The sequence below is a fragment of the Odocoileus virginianus genome, chromosome 11 (genome assembly GCF_023699985.2).
Source record: "Odocoileus virginianus isolate 20LAN1187 ecotype Illinois chromosome 11, Ovbor_1.2, whole genome shotgun sequence".
Taxonomy (NCBI): Eukaryota; Metazoa; Chordata; class Mammalia; order Artiodactyla; family Cervidae; genus Odocoileus; species Odocoileus virginianus.
The window spans coordinates 39,641,095-39,667,002 of record NC_069684.1 but is presented as its reverse complement, the minus strand read 5'-3'; the positions used below and the strand labels follow the sequence as shown (position 1 = coordinate 39,667,002).

At 36.6% G+C, this 25,908-nt stretch overlaps 1 protein-coding gene across 7 annotated transcripts in view; it reads left to right on the top strand.

Annotated features, from left to right (window-relative positions):
- Nucleotides 1-25,908, top strand: part of DNM3 (dynamin 3) — a 609,645-nt gene that overhangs the window by 264,577 nt on the left and 319,160 nt on the right. For 5 of the 7 annotated variants that reach the window (XM_070474325.1, XM_070474326.1, XM_070474328.1 and 2 more), the window contains 2 exons: nucleotides 11,782-11,833; nucleotides 12,665-12,694. In XM_070474325.1, coding sequence (XP_070330426.1) covers nucleotides 11,782-11,833; nucleotides 12,665-12,694 — 82 coding nt within the window. The remainder of the gene's footprint in view (nucleotides 1-11,781; nucleotides 11,834-12,664; nucleotides 12,695-25,908) is intronic. The other 2 variants (XM_070474323.1, XM_070474327.1) reach the window with 1 other exon arrangement.

Genomic DNA, 25,908 nt, shown 5'->3' with positions numbered 1-25,908 from the left:
GACTGTCTTATGCGTTTCTCCTGCTGGTTTGTCTCAAATATACATTATGAATTTCTCCTACAACCTCATCATCTTTTGAGAGTACATTCTGTGTCAGGATTAACTCTGAGTCAACCTACTGAGGAGGTCCGAGCCTCAAGGCCTTGGGGTCATGTTCTCTGGCTAAGGGAGCTAACTTCCTTATTGTGCAGCATGTGAAATCATATGTAGCTCAGATACTCCTTGTTTTTGGATGATGATCTGCAGTTTGTACTTGAGCCCCCATAGATAAGCAGTAACAGATGCACATTTAAAATCAGTTTGGGAGTAATTTCTCACATAAATTTGAAATATCAAGCATGGTTCACAGTATACATACTATTTGGACATCCCTAAATCAGAATATGGGACTTCCAAGGTGGTTCAGTGGTAAAAAATCTGCCTGCCAATGCAGGAGACTCAGGAGATGCAGGTTTGATTCCTGGGTTGGGAAGATCCCCTGGAGGAGGAAATGGCAATCTACTCCAGTATTCTTGCCAGGAAAATCCTGTGGACAGAGGAGCCTGGCAGGCTACAGTCCATGGGGTCGCAAAGAGTTGAACATGACTGAGCAACAGAGGGCGCGTGTGCACACGCACACACACACACACACACACACACACACACAAATCAGAATATAGAGGCTTATTTTTAAAACTGTCTTTTGTGAACTTAGATGTAGTATTTTTGGATGGATGTTCTCTTGTCTATGAAGTGTATATACTTTATATAAGCTTGTCTATTTATTGCCATTCTATTATATACATACTCCATTATTCGCCAATATTCTATTGCTGTATTCACAGATATTGTCAGGGAAATATTTTTCTTAATTAGTCAAGGTTGGTTATTTATTGTGTGACATTTTCAAGACCCTAAATTTACCATTTTTTCCCGCACTTCAGTGGAATCAGTTTTCTAATTGCTTTCAAAGAATTTTGATTCCAACTCTAAAATATGCTAATGGCATGTGAGTGATTCCAACTTTAAGTATATAAAATATAATTTATATAAAAAACAAAGAGGCCTATATACTGTTACTTGTACTGTGTATTCAAGAACAGGGACAAATGAAAAAAATAAAACACAAGAAAATGTAAAGCTAGACTGATCTAGTTTTGCATTTTGATTTTGAGGAAACAGATATTTAGGTCATGTGATCTAAACTAAACAGTGGCCTAAGGAATTTATAGACATGTTTTGGAAAGGAAGGGCACAGTTATTCAACAGAAAATTGTCTCATTCTAGACTTGGCCTAACCAGTAGTGTACAGTTATTACTAGTGTCTGGTACACTAATTTTTGTTTTTGGTACATTAGTTTTTTAAAACTGTTTTCTGTCTGTGACTTAGTGTAAAGTTGTTAGAACACAGTGATTAATGTGTTCCTTTGGACAACTGTCTTTTTAGCCACACTGCCCACTCCAGCTTCTAAATAGGTATTTATTCTACAGACATATCACACAGACCTGCTCCCCTGTCTTCTAGCCCTCCTAGCTCTCACCGTCTGAATTGCCCATTTCCTTCTGCAAGATGACCAGTGGCAAGAAACCTAGACTCTGATGTGCCTTCTTGTCCCTAGGTCTGGAAAGGGGACCCAAGAATTTCTACATGATTTTCTGCATAGTCAGTGAATACCCTGTGACCTGTGCCCAGGCTCTACTCTAATTGCTTCAGTGGTGGTGGGGAATAAGAGCAAAAGAAAAAAAATTATCTTTTAGAGGTTGCTTAATAATTGAAAAATACAGAGAAATGCATGTAAAAATTTAAACTGACACATTCTCACTTGCTTCTTTGAGGAATTTCAAAGAAAAAGAAATCCTTGAGTCATTCGAAATAACAGGAATGCTGCCTTTCATGTTGATTTTTATTGGTTACAAATGCCTGTTGGATTCTTATAAAAATGTAGCAGTTGTAGATATAAACTTGACACCATAACTTAAAAGTGAAAAGGATATCGCAGTGCTGTTCTGTTGTGGTTATCCCAACTCAAGGACGAAAGATAGAAAAAAATCATAACCAGTTTGGAAAGATTCAAATTTTGAAAACATTTTTGTAACCAGCACAACAATTTAAATTTCACCCCTATGTTCTCCTTGAAATGTTTTCCCTTCCAGTACTTATTTTTAAAGATAAATGTTCAGAGTTTATATTCTACAGTAAATTTTAATATTTTCTACCTCAGAAGCAGTTGAACTAAATTATTATATTGGTTAGGCTTTCAAAGGTATGTAATTTTGCAATTGAAAATACTTCAAGCGCAGCCTTTTGGTGCAGTCTCTCTCTAATCCAGTTAACAGCCCCATTTTTCCAGCAATGAGATAGATTATTAACTTCTATGATATTGGTGGACTAAAACGAAGCATTGTTCAAACTTCTTTAGAAACCCATGAACTTTGCACATTTCTCATCTAATTTAAACTGAACACCTAAACTTCTGTTTGAAGGGCTGGTCTGGGAGTCAGTAGTCTGAATTCTTTTTCCAGGATTTGCCGCTGATGAGGTTTGGGTTTTGGCAAGTCACTTAGCCTCTCTGTATCTCAGTTTATTGCTCTATCAAATGGAATAATAGTAAAAAAAATCCCTGTGTTATATACCTTTCAGGATTGTCAGAAATTATGCGAAAGTACTTTTGAAAACTGTGATATAGTCTGTAAAATTGGGAAAGTGCTATACATACACACTTATATACTTATATATGCACACGGGGGAATTTTGTTCTACAAGATGCACAATTTTACTTCATTATGACATTTTAATGACTGGATTATGATTGTCACTAAAAGATTTTTTAGTTGCTGATGTTATCTCCAAATGTAATATTTTGCACTGGGACTCAGAGGTAAATGTTCTTTCCTTTTGAATGCCAAGTTGGAGTACATTTCAGTGTGACATGGGATAATTATGACGATGAAGAAATGTTCATTTCAAAATCACTTTGAGGGGTTGTGGTATTTTTTGTGTGTGTGCTTTTAAAAATTAAAAAAATATGGTTGTAGCTATAAATTTTAAAGTTGGCAGGAATGCTGTTTCCATCAAGGAAGAAAAGTCCAGCCATATTTGAAGACAATTATGTAAGTATTTTTAAGTTTTGAAGATAGAAAATTAAGGTCTGGAGTTGAGGAAAATAAACATTAATTTCATGAGATTTTTAGAGATTTGCCAAAAGAGGAGGAACACCCCTCAAGATTTATAGGATGGTGATGTCCAGAGTATTTTACACATGCAGTTTTTTTTTTCCAACTGGGATGACTTTTTGTTCTAAAAATTACCAAAAAAAGGAAAACAAATTGCTAAAATTAGATTAACGGAAAATTAAGTCACAGAGTAGTGTTCAGGACATCTCAATTCTTCTTTCTGCTATAGAGTTTATTCTGCCATGTTGAATATATGGAACTTTTTTTTTCCATCTCCCAGCTATTTGTTAAACATGGACCGTAAAATATGTACCATGTGTAACACGTCCAAGTAAGCACTGCTGTAGACATACTTTGGAATTTCCTGATTTCTGAAGGCTTGATTTTTCAGTTGTAATATAGTTTCTGAACCTAAAAGTTTAGTATTCCAGAAGGAAATGTTAATTTTCCTCATGACTTTAGGATTTTAATCTGTCATTCTTCCCGGTTGGGGAAAAAAAACCCTACATTCTATTTTTCTTAATACAACATAATTAGTTTTTGTTATTTAAGAGAATGAGCTATTCTAATTATTTCTTTATTCACTTCCTCTCTTTCTCAGTAATCCTGTTGTCTGAATAGAAAGCAAACTTGTTAGCTGAATGCCTTGGGAAGTGAACTTTCAAATTCTTCTGCTCTTCTCCATTTTCATGGGCACAGTTTGTCTTCAGAGTTACTAAGATTTATGCAGTCCAGTGGTTTAAGAAAAATGGGCTCCAGATACAGACTGTTAGAATAATATCTCTATGCCACAAGCAGCAGACTGAGGTCTGTTTTTCAATCTGCTGAGTAGGTCTCTCCACCTGTTTTCTCACAGTTGAAATGATAGTGTGCAGATTTCAGTTCTTGTTATGTGAGCACCATGAAAATTCTATGGGTGGTAACAATCATTATATCTCTTTCCTGATCCCCTGGAATGCCTCTGTTACCATTTTACAAAAGGAAGTATATGTGAACCTTGGCACCAAATTCTGGAACAATTGTGATCTTTCCCTTTATATTTTTTTCTGTGTCCCTAATAGATAATCTTACTCCATTATTATGATGTCTCTAGTTCCTATTCTTATAAGAGAGTGTTCTTTCTCTTACGGAATTAAAACTTAGGTATTAGATTATAGCAAGATCCTTCTTTTGATTCCTTTGCCAATTTAGGAATTTAATGCTTGGTCGCTTATTAGGACTGTTATCGGTAGAAATGTAGGCCTGAGCAACTTCAAGGATGTTATTAATATCATTAGCCATTTAAAGAAGATAAAAATTCCAGTGTTTCAAGCACTATTTAAAAATAAGTGGACTTGAAAATTAAATCTTCATTTCATTTTCAAATCTGTTATTTTAAACTTTTTCATCTTTAAAATGAGTCTTAGGTGGTAAGTTATCTTTCTCTTATAGGCCCCCAATTTCTGTAGGGTTTTCTGCATTATAATTAGCCTGAAACTTCACTAAAGATCCCTCAAGGACATCAATATCATGTAGTTTTCTTCTTCCTTTGGCTTCCATCTAATTGGATGGAGCCAAGCCTACTTGTGATAGGTTGCATTCCTGGGACCCTCAGCAACTGTTTATAATCTTCTTGCTTCAATAGCCCTCCATTGTCTCCTGACTTTTCTCTCTCTCTCTTTTTTTTAATTTAAAAAACTTTTAATGTTTGGTAACTGAGTAAATATAATTACTGTACTCTGGGTCGTTTGATTTTATTTTTTTCTGTAGGGGCTTTCCTCTTTTGTGAGAATTCAGGCCCAGGTTCCTTTTTATTCTGAAGAAATGAAGCAGCTTCTGGTAGACAGTAATTTTCTACTTGAGGAGGGAATTCCTGCATAAGAAAATCAGCAATGTATTCTGTTTTCAAGCAGTATACATTCTGGGCAGCAGCTTCTGCTATATTAACTCCTGAGTCATCTGGTTTCTGTTTATTAAAGCCAGAAAAGAGATGTGTATCTTCTTTAAATAAAGATACAGAATAACCAGGCAGCACCTTTGCTCCTCCTGACTGAAGTAGGCGTTTGAATCCTGATTCTCGGGACTGATCAGCATGTAAAATAACTTTCCACCCGCTAAATGCCCCCTCCACAATGCCTGATTCTTGTCTTTGCTGAATTTTTTCCCTCCATCTCATTGCTGCAAGGGCTAGTTTTCGTTGCTGTACATTGATTCCAGTCAAAACATTGAGTGTGGAACTACTTCCCGACTCATTGTCTTCTTCCGACATGAAGCGCCCAGCAGTCTGGCAAGCTTCAAGGTAGGAGCGATGGAGTACCCACTTTCCCGCAGCCACTGAGGCTAAATACTCATTGCGAAGTGGATGCCCCACAACAATGTGTGTACAGCTGGGATCAAAGCACTGCTTCTCAATCACTGATCCACCTTAATTAGAGAAAAATTGATACTTTATTGATTCTTAACCTTTTCTGAGGGAAAATGTACCTCAACTATGCAGTGGTGGTGGTTTAGTCGCTAAGTAATTTCCGACTCTTGCGACCCCATGGACTGTAGTCCGCCAGGCTCCTCTGTCCATGGGATTTTCCAGGCAAGAATACTGGAGTGCATTGCCATTTCCTTCTCCATTGACTTTTCTCTTTATGCTCTAGCCATTCCTTCTCATTTTTGTTTTGGAACTCTTTATCCTCTAATCATGGCTTAAGAACTGCTTTTATCAGTATTCTCCTGTAGACCCCTTTCTCACTCATTGCCCTGTCCCTGTCTATGTTACCCCCTGCAGTGGTTTCAGTTACCAGCTTTATCTGATTCCTCTAAATCTAGATCTCTATTCCAGAACTTTTTCTTGGACTGTTACCATATTTCACTACATCCTGGGCATCTCTACTTGTATATCCAATGGAAGCCTCAACTCAGTATTCCCAAATTAAACTCATCATTTGATATAATTTACTCTTCCTCCATTGTTTCCACTCTCTGTGGGTGGTAACTCCCAGTTGCTCAATCAGAAACCTGAGTGCCTTTCTTTGTTCCCCTCATCCTTATTTCCTTCTGTCTTAACCAGGTCCATATGATTCTACCCTATAATATTTTTTTGAATTTGTCCATTTCTTCCCATCACTATTGCTACTACTAAAGTTAGTCTTCTTAAAAAAAAAAATAATAAAGTTAGTCTTCTTTTGGTTGGCTTATTACAACAGCCTTTTTGCCCCTTGTCATTTTCTTTCTTATTCCTTCTGGGATTCCTGTTACTTTCAGAATAAAGTCTAAACTTGTTAGTGTGGTTTCTAAGGCCCTACAGAAAATGTCTTTTGCTTATCTCATCAGCCTATTCTATTGTTACTATTCCTCTCTATCCCACCCCCTAACTCTGTGCTCTAGCCAGACTGACTGCTTTTGGATTCCTAAATGTACCATACTCTCGCTGCAGCATATGTCTATGGCACACATCTTCAGATTGTTTAAATTTCCTGTTGCAGAGAAACACTAAGAATCTGGTTGTAAATAACTCTGGTTGTTGTTCACTCACTCAGTCACGTCCGACTCTGCGACTCTGTGGACTGCAGCATGCCAAGCTTCCCTGTCCTTCACAATCTCCTGGAGTTCGCTCAAACTCATTGAGTCCATTGAGTTCGTGATGTCATCCAACCATCTCATCCTCTGCCATCTCCTTCTCCTCCTGCCTTCAATCTTCCCGGCATCAGGGTCTTTTCCAATGAGTTGGCTATTTGCATTAGGTGACCAGAGTATTGGAGCTTCAGCTTCAACATCAGTCCTTCCAATGAATATTTAGAGTTGATTTCCTTTAGGATTTACTGGTTTGACCTCCTTGCTGTCCCATAACCTTGGTATCAAAATATTTTCCACAAAAATTTCTTAAGAAATTACTGTAAACCATGCAAGTAGTGAGAGAGGTGAGACTAATTAATGCAACACACCATTGGCCATCAGGGAGCAGACCTTGTTGGAGGGGTGTTAGAGACCTGCCTATAACATAGTCCTGTTTATAGAATACAGGCACAGACCCAGAGCTTATGGAGTTCATGGGAAGGAGAGATAACTGGAGGTTCTGAGAACACATAATCCAGAAATGGTACAGGCTTTGATTTTGAAGGCTGGGCAGGATTCCAACAGTCATAGGGAGGGGTTAAGGCTGGCTGCTTCCTGTCTTCCCTGGTTCAGAGTCGATACTGCCTATTTCAGGGAGGTATTATTTAATAAAACACTTCTTTGATCATGCAACTTTCTGGCTCAGAAACTTTAAATACTTTCTGCTGCCTTCAGTGTAATGACCAAATTCTCCATAATTGGCCCTAACATAGAGTTATTGTACTAGGTGGCTTTTAAGGTCATTTACAAATCCTTCTATGGTCCTATAATTTTTGCCATAATAATTTTTCTTTGTACAGCTTCCCTACATGCCCCATCTTTCTACCTACTAGCTTTGCATATGCTACTGCATTCTCTTAGAATGCAGTTGATTTTCTTCCTCTAATAAAACTTTACTTCAAAAAAAAAAAAAACACTTCAAGTTTTCTATGAAAATCTCAGATCAGACCAAAATGATCTTTTTTGTCTCTGAGCATTCAGAGAAATTACTGTGTATGATTTATTTGATAAATGGTCAAACATACCCCTTGGCACATTCTTCTATTAGTATAGTCTTTTATTGCATATGCACATGGACATGGATAGAAACAAATAATGCAAAAAAATCTTTTTGAGATGAGGTAAAAGTGGATTACTTTTCTTTGCATGTCTTTCAGTGTGCTCTTATTTTTATACAATTTAAACATCTTGTTGTATACTTTCAAAGTCATTATGTCTCAACATTAAACTAATTAACCTAATTTGTTCTCATGTGTTTTAATGTTCTGGTGAAGGCTTCCACAGTGACTTGTGTGTAGTAGGAATTTATATGTTTAATAACAAATATACACACAGATAATAAGATATGGTGGTAATTATATCCCATGTTTGAAACAGAGGCACTTTTATTGGCTTTCTATTGCAGCTTCACATATTTATTTTTTCAGAACTTATCCCTTTGTTATTTGTGTTTTGTGTATGTATATCACTACCCACACCAGATAAACTGTAGGCTCTCATTACAAGGACCATACCTTATTTATGTTTATATGTTCCACAGAGTGCCTTTCAGTTAATTGATGCCCTAAAGTTTTTCACTTATGTCAAATTAAAACATTATATGTAGCTGTGTTGTACAATATTTCAGAGATAACCAGTTAAAGACCTATCACCAAGGATATATCCAAAGACTTAAATGAACTTCCACATCCTTACATGGTTTTCTGTGAACACATTTTTTAAAATAAGTATTTTGAGATACTTTCAGTTCAGTTATCATTACATTCCTAAGGATTATGATAAAGGATGTTTTCTAACTAGGCAGCTTTTTTTTTTTATTATGTTATTTAATGGAGTAACCTTAAGTACCTAAATACATCATTAATGGCAATATCTTTGAATTCAGGGGACCAGTTCCTGCAAAAAAAATTATTTTTTTTTAGGTGAAAAGTAAGGTAATTTAGTATTTGTTCTAACCCTAATATCTAAGATTAGCTTATAAAATAAATATATTTTCCCCCTGAATATTGTTACAAGTGATAGATCCTATATATGCATTATTTAGTAACTGAATATTCTTTCTCAGCAGAACGTCTCTTCTGGTAGATTTCATAAGCATCTGAGAGTGACTGCATCTCAAGGAATCTTGGATCTAAAAGGCACTTAAGAAGTGCCTAGTACAATCCCTCACTCCTTGTCTCTGTCTCTCTCTTAACACACACAGACACACACACACACAGACACACACACACACACACTTTATAGCCAAGAAAGCCAAGAAACTAAGGTCCATTTAGTTCATAGTGTTTGCCTAAGTTAGTACAAGGAGTTATCCACAATCTATTTTTTGCTTTATATTCAGCTTCTTTTATATGATTTTAAGGAGACCCATAGATAATTTGAAGGTCCCCAATAGTTCACCTACTCCAAAGTAAACACCTGTAAGCCTGCCATAGTTTGAAGTTGCCACTTCCAGTCAGTGGTTTATTTTAAAACAGTTCCCCTTAAAAGAACTCCAAAACACAAGTAGATGCTTGGGAGAGATGGCCATATCCATGAAGAAGGCATGGTCACATTGTAGTAGTAGTTTTCCCGTTTCTTTCCAGAAGAGAGAGGAAAGCTTGGAGGATCCTGGAGAAAGAAAGCATGGGGTCTGAAGCCCCAGGAGGAGGAGTAGTTTAGATACACTCTGTGCCTCAGGGAACGGTGGACAGTCAGAAGTCAGTGTGGGCCACAGACCCAACCTTCACCTCGTTCACAGCCTCGCCATAAATACCTGAGTGATATAGATGTGGATTATGAAGAGAAGGTTAGAGAGAGGTGAATCTCATAGTGATTAAGGAAATCACTCATTTAACTAAAAACTAGAAAAATAAGAACCGAAGGAGAAAAGCTAAACTCTGAAATTAGCAAAGTGAAAAAGAAAGCTGCACACAAAATATCTTTAGTAATCAAATACAGTGTGGCCTTTCAGCTCCTACCTCTTCCCCTCCCTCAGGTATATGTAGTATATAGTTTTTTATGAGTGTAAGGGGAAACAGCTTAAATACATCATGGGAGATTATTAAAGATTGCCATTTTGAGCAACTGTCCTAAGTGTGGTGTTGATTTCTGATGTGTTACTGAACTATAATATCCTACTACTTTAAACAGTTGGCTGATGACCTAAACCTACCTTTTCTCTGTTTTAGACTATTTCATTGACCTCTGAAACAGCTTTTATAAACAGCTAAACAACTAGTCAGAGGGCTCAGTATTGCTAGTCTTCTCAAAATAACCAAAATGAGTTGTATTGTCTTATATTGATATGTGTTTACTCATGGACTCATTGAAAGAAAGCCTTTATTCTTTTGAGAGACAGAGTAACATAGTGCCTAATCATGAGAACTCCGGAGTTAAATGTTGGGGTCATATCTGGAATCTCATCTCCTCTGTGCTTATGTCGTAATACCAGCCTCATTGGATTTCTCATTCAACAGATATTTGTTGAAGGCAGCTATACACCAGGTAGTTTCTAGGCACTGGGGTTATAGCAGTGAATGAAACAGGCAACACCCCCTGCTCACAAGGAGCTTTCATTCTAATGGAGGGAGGCAGATAATAAACACACACAAAAAAATCAGTGGAAACTCTACAGTGTGTTTTAAGGTGAAAAATGCCATAGAGAAAAATAAAATAGCATAACGAGAATGAGACTCCTAGAGGAAGGGAAGGAGTCAATCTTAAACAGGGTGGTTGTGATAGGTCTCATAGAAAAGATAAATTTGAATGAAGACTTGAAGGAAATGGTGTTGGGAGGCATGCAGGTATATGGTGGGAGTGTATCTTTAAGGCTGGTGGAGGAGCTAGTGTAAAGTCTTTGAGGTGGGAGTGTGCCTGGTGAGGTTAAAAAAAATAAAAGATCAGTATGGCTGGACCTCATTAATGAAAAAAGTGGAAAACAGGAGGAGATGAGTCAAAGAGGTGAGAGTGGGTTTCAGGGACTTTGCAGACCATTGTAAGAGTTTTGACTTTTACCCTGAGTGTAATTGTGTTGCACAGCAGTAGAGGGTTTTGAGGAGAAGAATGAGATGGACCCCCTTTTAAAAGTATCACTCTGGCTTCTGTGTTGAGACTAGACATTATGGGGACACATGTGTAAGCAGAGACCAAAGAGTAAGTGATTGTAATGGTGCAAGTAAGAGATAATGATGGCTTAAACCAAGGTGGTAGCAATGGAAGTGGTAAAAAGATGCTGAGTTTTAAATACATTTTGAGAAGTAGAATCAATAACATTTTTTGATGATTTGATGTAGAAGTAATAGAAAGAGGAACCAAGGATTTGGCTTGAGCACTTGGAAATGAGGAATTGCCACTAATTAAGAAGGGGAAGAATGTAGATAGAAAGGAATTTAGGGAGGCTATTACAAGTTCAGTTTTCGTAGGTTAAGTTTGAGATGCCCATTAGACATCTAGTTGGAAATGTTGAGTTGTTGAAAACATATGAGTCTAGTATTGGCAAGATGGGTCCAAGCTGTACTAGCGCTTGTTAGCTGAGTAACTTTGGGAAAGACACTTAGTGTCCCTGTGACTCAGTCTCTCTATCTGTTACTATTGGTAACTACCTCACAGGGTTAAAATTTAAATAAAATCACTAATACCTGTAAGTGCTTAGAACATGACATACACTCAAAAAGTGCTAGCTATCAATTTTTAGTGCTACAATCTTGTATGCCTGTGGGACATCACAAATACCGTACACTCAAAAAGTGCTAACTATCAATTTTTAGTGCTACAATCTTGTATGTCTGTGGGACATCACAAATACCGTTATTAACATAGCAATACAACTTTTCTTCCTGTGGTGTATTATTTTTGTATATTTTTGATTTGTGATTAACTGGTTGGTTCTAGAAGTTCCACTGAGTTGGTTTTGCTTCCAGAATTAAACTGACCTGGATTTTTTATATTGCCCTGCCTCAGTTGATATATATTTAATGCCTGTATTTATTTTAGTATCTGTTACTTGTTCAGAAAAAAAATCTTATGAGTTTCTTCAGTGCTACTCTCCTTTGCTTTTCTCAGTGCTCAGCAGAGAAGCAGTCAGGTTCACAAGAAAAACACAATTGGAAATCAGGTAGGAATTGTTTAAAAGAATCAGTGCATGCATGCTCCAAAGAATTTGAACTAAATTGCTTGATTGACTTTTTTAACGCAAATTAATCATGTGCAAATTTTGCTGGAAATGCAGCCTTTTCTTTGTTTTGCTTTTAAAGTTTTTGGAGTTAATTACATTTTTGTTTGTTTGCTTGTGTTGGCTATTTTATGCAGTTAACCCTATTGATTTATTTTAAATAACTTTTCAGCTATTTGCTCTGCTTTTCAAATTTGACTCCTTGTGTCCTACTTTGCTTGCTTATATTACCCCTAAATTTGATTTAACATCAAACTTGTGAGTCAGTTCAAGGTTAAAATATGGTGAGTAGTTGCATGAGCTTTCTGGTGCTGCTGACTAGTTCACACATTTGCACAGCTTGGTAACAGTGAAGGGACAGCTCATAAAGAAGGCAGCTGTTGGATATAAGATTTAATCTCCGCCACGCCAAATCATGTTGGTTAATGAAGATGTTAATTCCTAAGTAGTTCTGATCTTTTGAGTTTTCCTGTTTTGGGCTGACCAGCTGTCTCCAACTAATAGCGCTCTGCAGAGACTGCATTAACTCTGACAGTTTGTTTCTTTTATGTTTTATGTGATAATGAATATTTGCATTGTTATTTCTTTTCAAGTCAAAACAATGATGATTTTATAGTTTTCTTTTTTTTAAATTCAGAGGTACAATTATTGAACAAATTGAAACCTCTGCTCTAGATTTTTTTCCATTGTTTTGAAAGGAGAAGAGGTAATAATAGACTTTATTTTAAAAACTTTTTTTTCTGAACTAAAGCATATAATTCTTTGCTATTTCAGGGAACCAATCTTCCGCCTTCAAGGCAAATTGTACGAGCTAAGTTCTGTAAGCTTTACTGTTGCTTTTTCATTTAGCTTCCCAAGGGCACAGTTTGTCTTTAACTGATTAACTCAACTAGCGCTTGCTACTAATTTTTTTAAACTTAGATTGTCTTGTCCATAACACCCTATCATTGAAATAAAAATCCTCTTAAGAGGGTTCATCCCTTCACTGCTAATAACTTGCTGTGATTGAAAGGTATGAACTAGTGAATTCTAAAATGCTATAATAATAAACATTTAACACTGTGGGTGCTTTGATATTTCTCTAATTTTAATGGGCCTTAAAATAATTAAAATCATTAATGACCTTCACCTCTGTCCTTTTATGCTATGTTGTTATGAGATGTAAGCCTTTCTCTTCCCTTTGTATGATATTTCCAATAAATGTAGATGACACTTCTAAAAGGTGGGTGAATATTAAACATTTGATTTTGATATACCTGTTGATAACCCTACCCAATATCAATTACTTATATTTATTCTTTTAAAAATAGTAAAACAAAAAGCAAAATTACATTGATTGACATTTTATATGGCTTAAAGTTTTAAAACTAGATGCTATATCTTCATTTAATGGAATTATAAAATATAGTCAAATTACTAGCATAGGCATTAGAAGAAAGAAGCAATTATACTCATTTATAGCATGGGTGAGGCAGCCCTGAAGTCTTTCTTCCAGCTGTGCATAACTTGAAAATGAGATTGGAGGATGGGTGAATTATTTTTTTCACGATGTTTTGGAACAAACAAACTTTGTAGCTAGGTATTCCTTGGTTCAAATTCTCCTCTGTCACTTAGTAGCCCTGTGGACTTGGACAAATTGAACCTGAGTTTGCTCAATTGTGTGATGGGAAGAATAGAAAATTTCTCTGCCAGGTGATTGTGAGAACCAAAAATAACCTCCATAATGAGGTTTGCAGCTTACTAGATATATGCCCTATAAAGAGTAGAAACTTTGCTCCAAGCAAGTAGGTGTTGGTTCTTGAAACTTTGGGGAGAAAAAGAATATGAAGTATAAGAAAATTATGACTTATAAAATGAGAAGAATGAAACATTTGGAAAATTAGAAGCTATAGCATTTATTTTGTAGATTACAGTGCCCAGATTAAGTCTGGGTGTGACATAGTGGTTTTATCTATAAAATTTTGTTCATGGTCAGAAGCTGTATCTCATAGAAGTTTATGCTCATTGGAAAAGCATTAGTATAGTGGCATAAATGCACATTCTGAATCAGATCTGAAAGGAAACTCTGAACATATTGCTTCCAAATGCTAAAATCATGCTAATTGTGTTTCTGTGCCTTTACTTTCACTGAGTACTTCAAAGCCCATGCATTATGAAAGTTTTATAACTCAAGATAATAGAATTGGGGTGAGTGTTATAAAAGAATACAGATAGCATATCCAAAACCTCTGGGGCCAGATGTGCCTTAAAGGTCAGAACTTTCTGGATTTTAGAAAAATATTGTATATATCATATATTATTCAATATTGCTGTGGGGTCAGAGGCAGTACTCTGTACTTTAAACACATTGTATTTCTGCAGTGAAACAAATGATAATCACACTAAGCAGATTAAATGAAAGACATAGAAGTTTTTACATCGATTCAAGGTTTTGCTGCCAAATTTGTTCCTGCTGTTGTTGTTTTAACATTTCATTTTGCTAGTAAGAGGTTATAAACCTGAATATCTTTCTTTTCAGAATCAAATCCAATAGTTAAATACATAAAATATATTTTAAAGAATCCTTAATTTTTTTCTGCTTCATGGAAATGAACCATCATAATTTGAAACCCTTTTCTTTATGAATCTGAGTAACTGAGGTTGATTTGGATTTATATAAAAATAATTTTTGTCAAATTTGAAATTAGAATTACATTTCTGCACTTCCAACCTCCTTCTAGAAGCTCTGTTTAAAAAAAATTTTTTTTTTTTTTTTTTTTTTTTGCTTATCAAGAAGCCCAAAACCATGGAGCCTTGGAGTCCAGCCTGCTAATTGATGTCAGCTTTTATGGTTGGTGGGACTAAAATACACTGTACTATCCTAGCAAATGCTTCATCCATTCTGATATCCACTTTGGGCTCCTGAATGTAAGAGATGGCTATGCAGAATCTGTTCTGAAATATTTTAGAAGGATATAAAGAAAAGTTCCTCCTTAAAGTCTGAATCCCCATTTGTTTCTGTCTGCCTAGAAATTTGCTTGCTTAGAAATTTGCCTACAAGATGGTGTCAGCAAATATATGAAAAAATAAATGTGAACACACAATTAGCCTAAAGTTGCACTGCCCAGAAATTTCAGTGTAAACTTCATTCACCTCTTCCCTCATCACATGTGTATTTGAAACCTATGAGTGTCAAAAACTATGGTAGACATTAGAATGATGACTAAATCATGGGTCCTACTATCAGGGAGCTCACATCCCAGTGGGGATGATGGTAAGTAATTGAAGTCTGTCCCCCTTTTCAAGGTTAGCTCCTTCTGATACTTTATGGAAACATCAGTAAGAGGCTGGTGCTGAAGATTGAATCTAATGTCACCTTCCCTCCCCCAAATTTTGCCATTATTATCTTGTTTATTATTTTTTATTTTCTTTCACTAGGACAGTAAGCTCCATTAAAGCTGTTTTTGTGTGTATGTGACCATGAAAGCAGTGGAGTATTATTGTAAGGTTTTAAGTGCAATCATAATAATACTTTGGAAAGATCATTCTGCTTATAGTGTGGAAGGAGGCTGTTGCAGACGAAAGATTATGATGATCTGGGCTAGCTAAGCTCTCTGTACTAGGTTTCAGAAGAAGCTGATGAATTCAGGAGATATTAGGCAGGAATTTAGGATATTAGGTAGATATTAGGTAGAAAGCTAAAGGATTTGTGATGAATCAGATGTTGAAGAGAAGTCTGGAAATTGTCAGTGGTGCTGTCCAGACATGTGATACAGGCACAGATAAGGTGGTGGTGCTCTTCATGGAGAAAGGAACATATTGAGGAAGGATAGTTACATTGAGTATGAGTCACTGTGGAAGACTGGACTGAAACTATCCAGTGGGAATTGGATTAAATTGTCTAGACTTCAGAAGAGACAGAGAACTGTTTATTCCCAAAATAGGGGACCACTAAAGATTTCCAGTAGAGAACAGATATCATTTGATTTATATGTTGGAAAGATCTGTGTGTTAGCCATATGAAGTGATTTGGAGGAATAAAACTAAATATATGGAAATTGATGAAGACATTTTTGAAATAATTCAGGTAAGAAAATACACATGTCAGCGGCAGGAGGTACCTAGCAGAAGGGTAGATTCAAAATATATTTAGAGGATGAAGAGATTATAAATAGTTGTGGAGTGGGGGACGGTGTGAAGTCATTCTCCCAGGCTATGGCTAAGGAGGTATGGTGACAGGGAGTATAGATGAGGGAGGAGCAGATTTCAGTGGAGGTGAGAAAAGTGGTGGTTTCTGTTTTCAGATACATTTTTTGTGCCTATTGGAGATGTCGCTAGAGTTTGAGGTTCACGACTTATCTAGGCTGGAGATATGTTTTACAGTTGTCAATGTGTACATCATAGGTGAAGCCATAGAAGTAGATGAGATCACCTCAGAGAATAAGAGCAGAAGGAAATGTGGGATTTAAAGCAGAGTGGAGAAAGAAGAGTTGGGACAGATCAAGGAACTGAAAAGGAGCCTCAGAAGTGATTAAAGAGATAGGAATACTTGGAGAATAGTGGAAGGAAAGTTCAAGGAAGAGAAAGTTTCAAAAAGGGAATGGCCAGGTAATATTAGATATTTCTAAGGACTCAGGAAATACCGGGGAAGTTGTCCAATGAATGGACTGGTAGAAGATCCCGTGCATCGCATGGACAACCCATGGTAGTACCAGTCCTCTTGGCCTTGTGAATTTACTTTTCTACTCCACAGCTGGGAGGTAGAACAAAGCTGAGAAAGCAGACAATGGAATTAATACCCTGAACTGAAATTTTTCCAAGTAGGCTGCTTATAAGGTCAAGAGAGTAAATTAGTTAAAGTTTTGAAGAAAGGCAGGCTGAAATAAAGGATTATATAATATTAATGGTTCTGATTAATGTACTAGTCAGGACATTAGGAGAAGTTAACTAACAAACAACACCAGAATTTCAGTAGCTTAGTAACAATTTAATTCACCTTGCTATAACAAGTCAATAAAACTCCTCTAGGTGGGGCTGGATTGAGGCATCCTTGCTTCACGTGATCAGTCATGGACTTTCAATTTCCTTTCATTCTTTAAATAGATAGGAAAGAAAGGAGCCTGAGTGAGGGAGGTTTATAAGGACCAGGCTGGAAGCGGCACACATCTTTTCCATTTCCATTCCATTGACCAGAATTCAGTCATGGCCTCACCTCACTGCAAAGGAAACAGGAAAATATAATCTGAGATTGGACCCAGAAAAAAGAAAAGACAAAAGATGATATTTATTGAAGATTGAAAGACAACCGGCAAACCAGGGCACTGTTTTTTGTGGTTTTTTTTTTTTTTTTGAAATTAGAGAAAATATGTACCAGAATTAAGGGGGGAAATGGTAGGGTTGGAGGTTGAAGTCAGTGAACGGGATGTCGTATCTCAAGGTTTAGGAGGAAAGAGAATGCCACCTTAAAGTCATAGATGTTATTGGAATAAGAAGGAACAGACATTGGAGGAGAGGAATGGCAAATGATAGCTACAGATATTTGTGAAATGCTGTCTTCAGAAGGTCTGCGTAGTAAAGAGAAAGAGCGATGAAATTTTCTGGAATTGAATGTGTTAAGGGTTGGGATATATTGAGGCTAGGAGAATTGATGTGGCTTTTACATGAGCAGGAAGACACAGCTGACATGCTCCGTGGCCCAAACTGCATCCACTTGCAGTTGTATAACTAGGAAGACCTTCTCCTTTGGCAGGGAGCAGAGCAGGTTCTTACAGGGCACTTCCTAATGCCTTGTTATCCATTTTGTTTCCCACCAATGTGCCTTCTGTTACTGTAACTTTAGGGTCAAGTATGAAATTTGGTTTTCCCAAACTTACAAGTCTGCTAATAACTGGATTCTCAACCTTCTTGAATTGTAGGTGGAGTTAAAAAGAACTTTTTATCAACACCGGGTCTCTTCCCTCACTCCTTTCGGAAAGCTAGTTTTAGTAGACAGTAGTTATCTTTTCCTTGGGAGCCCTCTAAGTCTAAAAAACCTCAACACACTCTAACATTCTAAAAATTTTCTATTAACATCCCTAGTTCTTCAATCTCTGTAAGTAATAGTTTGAGGCCATTGTTAAAAGAGGTGAGAGTTTAGTCAGCTATTTTACAGGTGGGTAACAAAGATTGCCAACTTCCTAGGCTACAGTAGAGAGCTCCTCAAGCCCTCCTTCCTTCTTTGTCCTCTCAACTAATTCTACCTTTCAGGGCCTGTCACTTTTAACTCTCACACTCATGTGACTTCTTGGTATCAATATCTGTATCAGGATTCTTTCAGATATAAATTCCAGAAGAACTCAATTTAAATGACCTTGGAAACAAAGGTGAATTAATTAGTTTACATGATTGAATAGTTCACAGATAGAGTTAAGTACTATTTAATCCATGATGCAAACAGCAATCAAGATGAACTGATTTGATACACCATGATGAACTAGACAAACTCTGGCTTTTGATTCTGCTTCTTTGCTGTTGGCTCCATTCTTCCACCCCAAAAGATTACAGTATGGCAGCCAGGATGTTTCCTTCCTAGTCTGAATTCCACAGAAATAGGTGAGTCTTCCAGAATTCTCAGAAAAACTCCTTGAGGCTCACTCTGACTGAACAGGCTTGGATCATGTGCTCATTCCTAAACCAATCATGTCCCAGAGAAAGAGGTGCACTGATTAGCTTAGAGCAGATCACATGGACTGGAAGTGGAAGTAATTTCCTCTCCACTTGAAGTCAGAATTATTGTTAGAAGAATAGAGAATATATCCTGGAGGAGGTGCCTCAGAGATGATGGCTGCAGGTACTTGTTGAGCATTGTCTGTCTTTAGAACAATTTAATTTGGATAATGGGATTCTTGTGTATTTTGTCTTCTTAAAGGAATATAAGCATCTGAGCCACCAGGGAAGACCATAAGATTTTTAATACCACATTATTATAACCTTATTTTTATTGATTGATTAAATTTAATAATTTTTCCAATTCATCCTCTGACTTTCTATCTCCTTCCTCCCTCTCTTTTTCAAAATAATTCTACTGACTATACAAAGTTGAGAAGTAATATGGTGCATTGATTCTTTAGAGCTGGAATTGTGAAGCCACTCTGTGACCATAAGAAAATTATTTAACATCCCTATTCCTCAGATTTATAATTTATAGTACATTGATAAGGATTTTAATTGCCTCAGAAAGTTTTTGTAGGTATTAAATGAGATAATACAAGTTAGGTGCCTAGAACAGAGCCTGGCTGATAGTATGTGCTATGCACAGTACTTCCTATTATTTTTGCTGCTGTTGTTCTATATTTGTATTATTCTGTTAGTCTTCAAAGCAGGTAGTAAAATAATTGCTTGTGTATTCAATTTAAACCTTTTGTCCCTTGGAAGTGGGAAGACTGTTACAAAGCAACAGTGTAATGTTCAGTTCAGTTCAGTTGCTCAGTCCTGTCTGACTCTGTGACCCCATGAACTGCAGCATGCCAGGCCTCCCTGTCCATCACCAATTCCCCGAGTTCACCCAAACCCACGTCCATCGAGTTGGTGATGCCCTCTAACCATCTCTTCCTCTGTTGTCCCCTTCTCCTCCTGCCCTCAATCTTTCCCAGCATCAGGGTCTTTTCCAGTGAGTCAGCTCTTTGCATCAGGTGGCCAAAGTACTGGAGTTTCAGCTTCAACATCAGTCCTTCCAATGAACACCCAGGACTGATCTCCTTTAGAATGGACTGGTTGGATCTCCTTGCAGTCCAAGGGATTCTGAAGAGTCTTCTCCAACACCACAGTTCAAAAGCATCAATTCTTCCGTGCTCAGCTTTCTTCACAGTCCAACTCTCACATCCATACATGACCACTGGAGAAACCATAGCCTTGACTAGACGAACCTTTGTTGGCAAAGTAGTGTCTCTTCTTTTTAATATGCTGTCTAGGTTGGTCATAACTTTCCTTCCAAGGAGTAAGTGTCTTAATTTCATGGCTGCAGTTACCATCTGCAATGATTTTGGAGCCCAGAAAAATAAAGTCAGCCACCGTTTCCACTGTTTCCCCATCTATTTGCCATGAAGGGATGGGACCAGATGCCATGATCTTAGTTTTCTGAATATTGAGCTTTAAGCCAACTTTTTCACTCTCCTCTTTCACTTTCATCAACAGGCTCTTGAGTTCTCCTTCACTTTCTACCATAAGGGTGGTGTCATCTGCATATCTGAGGTTATTGATATTTCTCCCGGCAATCTTGATTCCAGCTTGTGCTTCCTCCAGCCCAGCGTTTCTCATGATGTACTCTGCATATAAGTTAAATAAGCAAAGTGACAATATACAGCCTTGACGTACTCCTTTTCCTATTTGGAACCAGTCTGTTGTTCCATGTCCAGTTCTAACTGTTGCTTCCTGACCTGCATACAGGTTTCTCAGGAGGCAAGGTCAGGTGATCTGGTATTCCCGTCTCTTTCAGAATTTTACACAGTTTATTGTAGTGTGCATATCCAGTAATGGTTCATGGATTAATTTTTTAAATTCAAGTACATTAATATGCCTGGAGGAGGGAATGGCAACCCACTGCAGTATTCTTGCCTGGAAAATTCCATGGACAGAGGAGCCTGGTAGGCTACAGTCCACAGGGTAGCAAAGAGTTGGACAGGACTGAAGCGAATGAGTACACATACAGTTGATGTGCAATAGAAGTTAAAGTGTGCACATGGTAATTCACAATTTTTAAAGGTTATTCTCCAGTTATAGTTATAAAGTATTGGCTATAGTCTGTGTATTGTACAATATATCCTTGTAGCTTATTTTATACATAGTAGTTCTCTACTCCTAGACTGTGTGTTTCCCCCATGGTATCCACTATTGTGTTCTCTATAAGTCTGTTTCTTTTTTGTTATATTCACTGGTTTGTTGTATTTTTCATATTCTGCATATAAGTAATATCATACAGTAGTTATTTTTCTTTGTCTGAGGGTATTATGAAAATACCCTCAAAGTCAATTCATGTTGTTACAAATGGCAAAATTCCTTTTAATGGCTGAGTAGTATTCCATTTTGTATATATACTACATCTCCTTTATTCATTCATTTATCGATGGGCATTCAGGTGACTTACAGATCTTGAAGATTGTTAACAATGCTGGTATGACATTGGGGTACATGTATCGTTTCCTATTAGTGCTTTTGTTTTTGTCCGATATATGCCCAAGAGTGGAATTGCTGGATCGTTCAGTAGTTCTAGTTTTTTGAGAAATCTCCATACTGATTTCCAGTGTTGGTGGCTGCACCATATTATAGCCACAATAATGTACAAGTGTTCCCTTTGAATTTCTCTTATGATCAGCCATGTTGAGCATCTTTTCATGTGCCTGTGGCCATCTGTATTTCCTCTTTGGAGAAATGTCTTTTCAGGTCTTCTGTCCATTTGTTAATCAGATTGTTTGTTTTTTTAATGTTGAGTTGAGGTTCTGTCTATATAGTTTGGATATTAACCCCTTATTGGTATTATCATTTGTAAATATTTTCTCCCATTCAGTAGGTTGTCTTTTCATTTTGTCAATGATCTCCTTTGCTGAACAAAAGTTTTTAAGTTTATTTAGGTCCCATAAGTTTAGTTTTGCTTTTATTTCATTTGCTTTAGAAGACAAATCCAAAAAATATTTCTATGATTTATATCAAAGAGTGTTCTACCTATATTTTCTCCCAGGAATTTTATGGTTTCTGGTCTTAAATGTAGGTCTTTAAGCCATTTTGATTTTATTTTTGTATATGGTGTTAGAGAATGTTCCAATTTCATTCTTTTATGTGCAAGTGTCCAATTTTCCCTGGAGTAGGAAATGGCAACCCACTCCAGTATTCTTGCCTGGGAAATTGCATGGATAGAGGAGCCTGGTGGGCTGCAGTCCTCAGGTTCACAAAGAGTCAGACATGACTGAGCGACTAAGCATGCACGTCAAATTTTCCTAACACCACTTATTGAAGAGACTGTCTTTTCTCCATTGTATGTTCTTGCCTTCTTTGTTGTAGATTGACTGTGAATGTATGTTTATTTCTGGGCTCTCTATTCTGTTCTATTGAACTGTATATCTGTTTTTGTGCCAGTACCATACTGTTTTGATTATTGTAGCTTTGTAGTATAGTCTGAAATCCAGGAACAGGATTCTTCCAGCTCTGTTCTTCTCAAGATTGCTTTGGCTATTTGAGGTCTTTTGTCTTTCCATACAAATTTTAGAATTATACTCGTTCTGTGAAAAATGCCATTGATATTTTGAGAGGGATTGCATTGAACCTGTAGATTTCCTTGACTAGTATGGCCATTTTAGCAATATTACTCTTCTAATCAAAGAACAGAGTATATCTATTTGTGTTGTCTTCAGTTTCTTTCTTCAGTGTCTTATAATTTTTCAAGAACAGGTCTTTTACTTCCTTAGTTAGGTTTACTCCTAGGTATTCTATTCTTTTTTGATATGATGGTAAGTGGGATTATTTCCTTAATTTCTCTTTTTGCTAGTTCATTGTCATTCTGTGAACGTCATTCATGTGTTGTTCATGTGTCGTGTGTGCTAAGTTGCCTCAGTCATATTTGACTCTTTGAGATGCTATGGACTGGAGTCCACCAGGTTCCTCTGTCCACGGGATTCTCTGGACAAGAATACTGGAGTGGGTTGCTATGCCCTCCTCCAGGGGATCTTCCCAACCCAGGGATCAAACCTGCATCTCTTATGTCTCCTGAATTGGCAGACAGGTTCTTTACCACTAGCCTGGGAAGCCCATCATTTAGTATAAATAAATGCAACAGATATTTGTATATTAATTTTGTATCCTTTGACTGTACTTAATTCACTGATGAACTCTAATATTTTTCTGATAGTATCTTTAGGATTTTCTATATATAGTGTCATGTCATCTACAAATAGTGAGTTTTATTTCTTTCTTCCAATTTGGATTCCTGTTATTTCTTCTCTGATTTCTGTGGCTAAGACTTTCAATACTATGTTGAATTAAAGTGCTAAGCGTGGGCATTCTTGCCTTATTCTTGATCTTAGAGAAAATGCTTTCAGCTTTTCACCACTGAGTATGATGTTAACACTGGGTTTGTCATATATGGCCTTTATTATATTGAAGTATGTTCCCTTTGTGTCCACTTTCTGGAGAGTTTTTCAAAAGTTCTTCCTGCATCTACTGAGATTATTAACGCATTTTTTTATTCTTCAGTCTGGTTAATATGGTTTATCACATTGATTGATTGCAGATATTTGAATGCTTGCAACTTTGGGATAAATCCCACTTGATCATGGTGTATGATCCTCTTAGTTTAGTGTTAGATTTAGCTTGTTAATACTTTGTTGAGAATCTTTGCGTCTATGTTCACCAGTGATACTGGCTTGTGATTTTTGTTTTCTTTCTTTTTTTTCTTGGTGGTATCTTTGTCTAGTGATATCTTTGTTTTGCTAAGAGAGTGATGCTGGCCTCATAGAATGAGTTTGAAAATGTTCCTTCCTCTGCATCCTGGATTGATTTTTGAGTAGAGCTTTCTGAGTACAGAACAATAAAAATGCCTTCACTCCAATATTCTTGTAAGCAGTTTATAACATGTATTTTTAAATAGATGTTATAAATTTTTAGAACCAATCAGCAGTTTTTTATCAAGTTCTTTTTAATTAAAAATACTTTAAAACCATTTTTTTTTTGTAGGAAGAATTGAATAAATTTTTGCTCTAGCTCTCTTGCTTCAAGGCAGCCAATTTTAATGAAAACTCTTTGAATGCTGTAACAGGTGTTTGTGCTTTTTTAAAAAGACATAACTGAATATTTTTAAATTCTTGAAGATTTGTGGCAAGGTATTATATATACTTTTAGGAACATAGAATGATTATCTGTATTCATTATACACTAAATAGATATCCCTTATCAGCAAAGAAATATAAATATAATTTTTATTAGATGTTTTGGAATGCATTTTAAGGAAAACATTTCTAAAATTATGCATTTCAAGTTCATGGGAATATAATTTGTCATGATAATACATGCACATATCACAGTTGTTCTAGCATGCACTATGTTTCTAAAATGAGATCTATTGTTCTTAGCTGTTCCTATTAGGATAATATAGAGTTGTTTGTTGCTACGTGGTCTGGCAGTTGAATCTTTAAGTTTATGACCTAATTCTGCGACTTCCATTTTCCTTGGTGTATTAGTGTCCTAGGGCTGCTTTAACAAAGTACCACAAACTGGGGTGGCTTAACACATCAGAAGATTATTCTCTCAGAGTTCTGGAGGCGAGAAGTCTGAAATTAAGGTGTATTTGAGGTTATATTCCTTATGAAATCTCTAGGGAAGAAGCTTCTCTTGCCTCTTCTGGCTGCTGATAGCTCCTGGCATTCCTTGACTTATGGCCACGTGACTTTTATCTCTGCTTCATTATCACATGGCTTTCTCCCAATGCGTTTCTGCCCCTGTGTCCTCTTTTCTTCTTTAAGAACACCAGTCGTTGGCTTTGGAGCTCACTCTAATCCAGTATAACCTTGTCTTAACTGATGACATCTACAAAGACCCTATTTCTAAGTAAAGTCACATTGTGAGTTTCCATGGACATTTTGGGAGACACTCCCTACATTCAACCCCCTACCCTTTGGCTACTTGCAGATTTTCTTTTTTCTTCTTTCTGAAATGGCTTGTTATAATAAAACATTACCTAAGATTTAGCTTTATGATATACTGCTGAACTTTAATTATTTATTAAACTAAATTTATAATTTGGATCATTGGAACTGTAAAAGGTATTTTCTTTTTCTTTATTATTTTCACTTGAGGAAATACTAATACCTTCTGCTACTGGGATAAACCAGCGCTGCTCTCTCCTTCTTCAAGGTGCCATTATTAAAATATTATTTTTATTAGTGTTTTTGAGGGGTGCTTCCTGAGAATTTCTCTATTTTCTTTAAAATTTTGTTGTTTACAGGTATTTTATCATGAGGAAAAAATGAAAGTTATCATTTTTTAATGGTAATACCCAAACTGTCTTTTTCCTTAGTCATTTTCTATGTCATCTAGTCTTCTCTCCAGTTTCACCCCACCCTCAAGTGTGGGCAGGAGTGGAGTGGAAGAGGATGGCAGAGAGAAAGGAGTGACATAAAGATGGACCCATGAAGTTCCACAAGCATCATGTGGAACTATAAATCCATATTAAGATCTGGGAATCTACAGTTTCAAAATGTACCAAGTAGGAAAGTTTTACTTACTAAAAAAGATGTAACAGAGTGAATGGCTGTCTACTCCCACCAATTCTGTAAAAATCACAGCAGTTAATGTCGATTACATCCGAGTGTTTCTGGTATGGTTATAGGTACTTTACACACCTTAATTCAGTAATCCCTCCCAGCAGCCCTAAGAGGTAGGTATCATAATTATTTCAGTTTTACAGATGAGGAAACTGAGGCATGAAGAGGCCAAGTCATGTGTCCAGTCATACAAGTTATACCTGAAGCACCAAGATTAAAATTCAGGCAGTTTTATACTAGATCTTGTCCTCTTAATTACAGTGTTTAACTACTTTTTCTAACATTGCATAAACTGCATAAACAATCTTACTTAATAGTCTCAATTACAGCATTACATCATTTCAGTCATTCACTATTATTTTTGTTTTTCACTTACATTTTTCTTCATCTAAATTAAATTGATTCTGAATAGAATGAACTTGGGTTTGTATGAATTAATCTTATTTAGTCACTGCAGGCTGCTGTAATAGAGTAACATGGACCTGATGACGTAAGCAAGAGACATTTATTTCTTGTGGTTCCAGAGGTTGGACATCCAAGATCAGGGTGCCAGCATGGTTGGGTTCTTAGTGAGGGGCCTATTCTTGTTTATGTCCTCATTATTGCCTTGCATGGTGTGTGAAGAGAGAAAGAGATTCCATGTTTCCTCTTTTTATAAGGGTATTAATTCCATAGTGGGGTCTCTGTCCTTATGATCTCACCTAAATCTCATTACCTCTCAAAGGCACTTCCTCTTAATACCATCCCATTGAG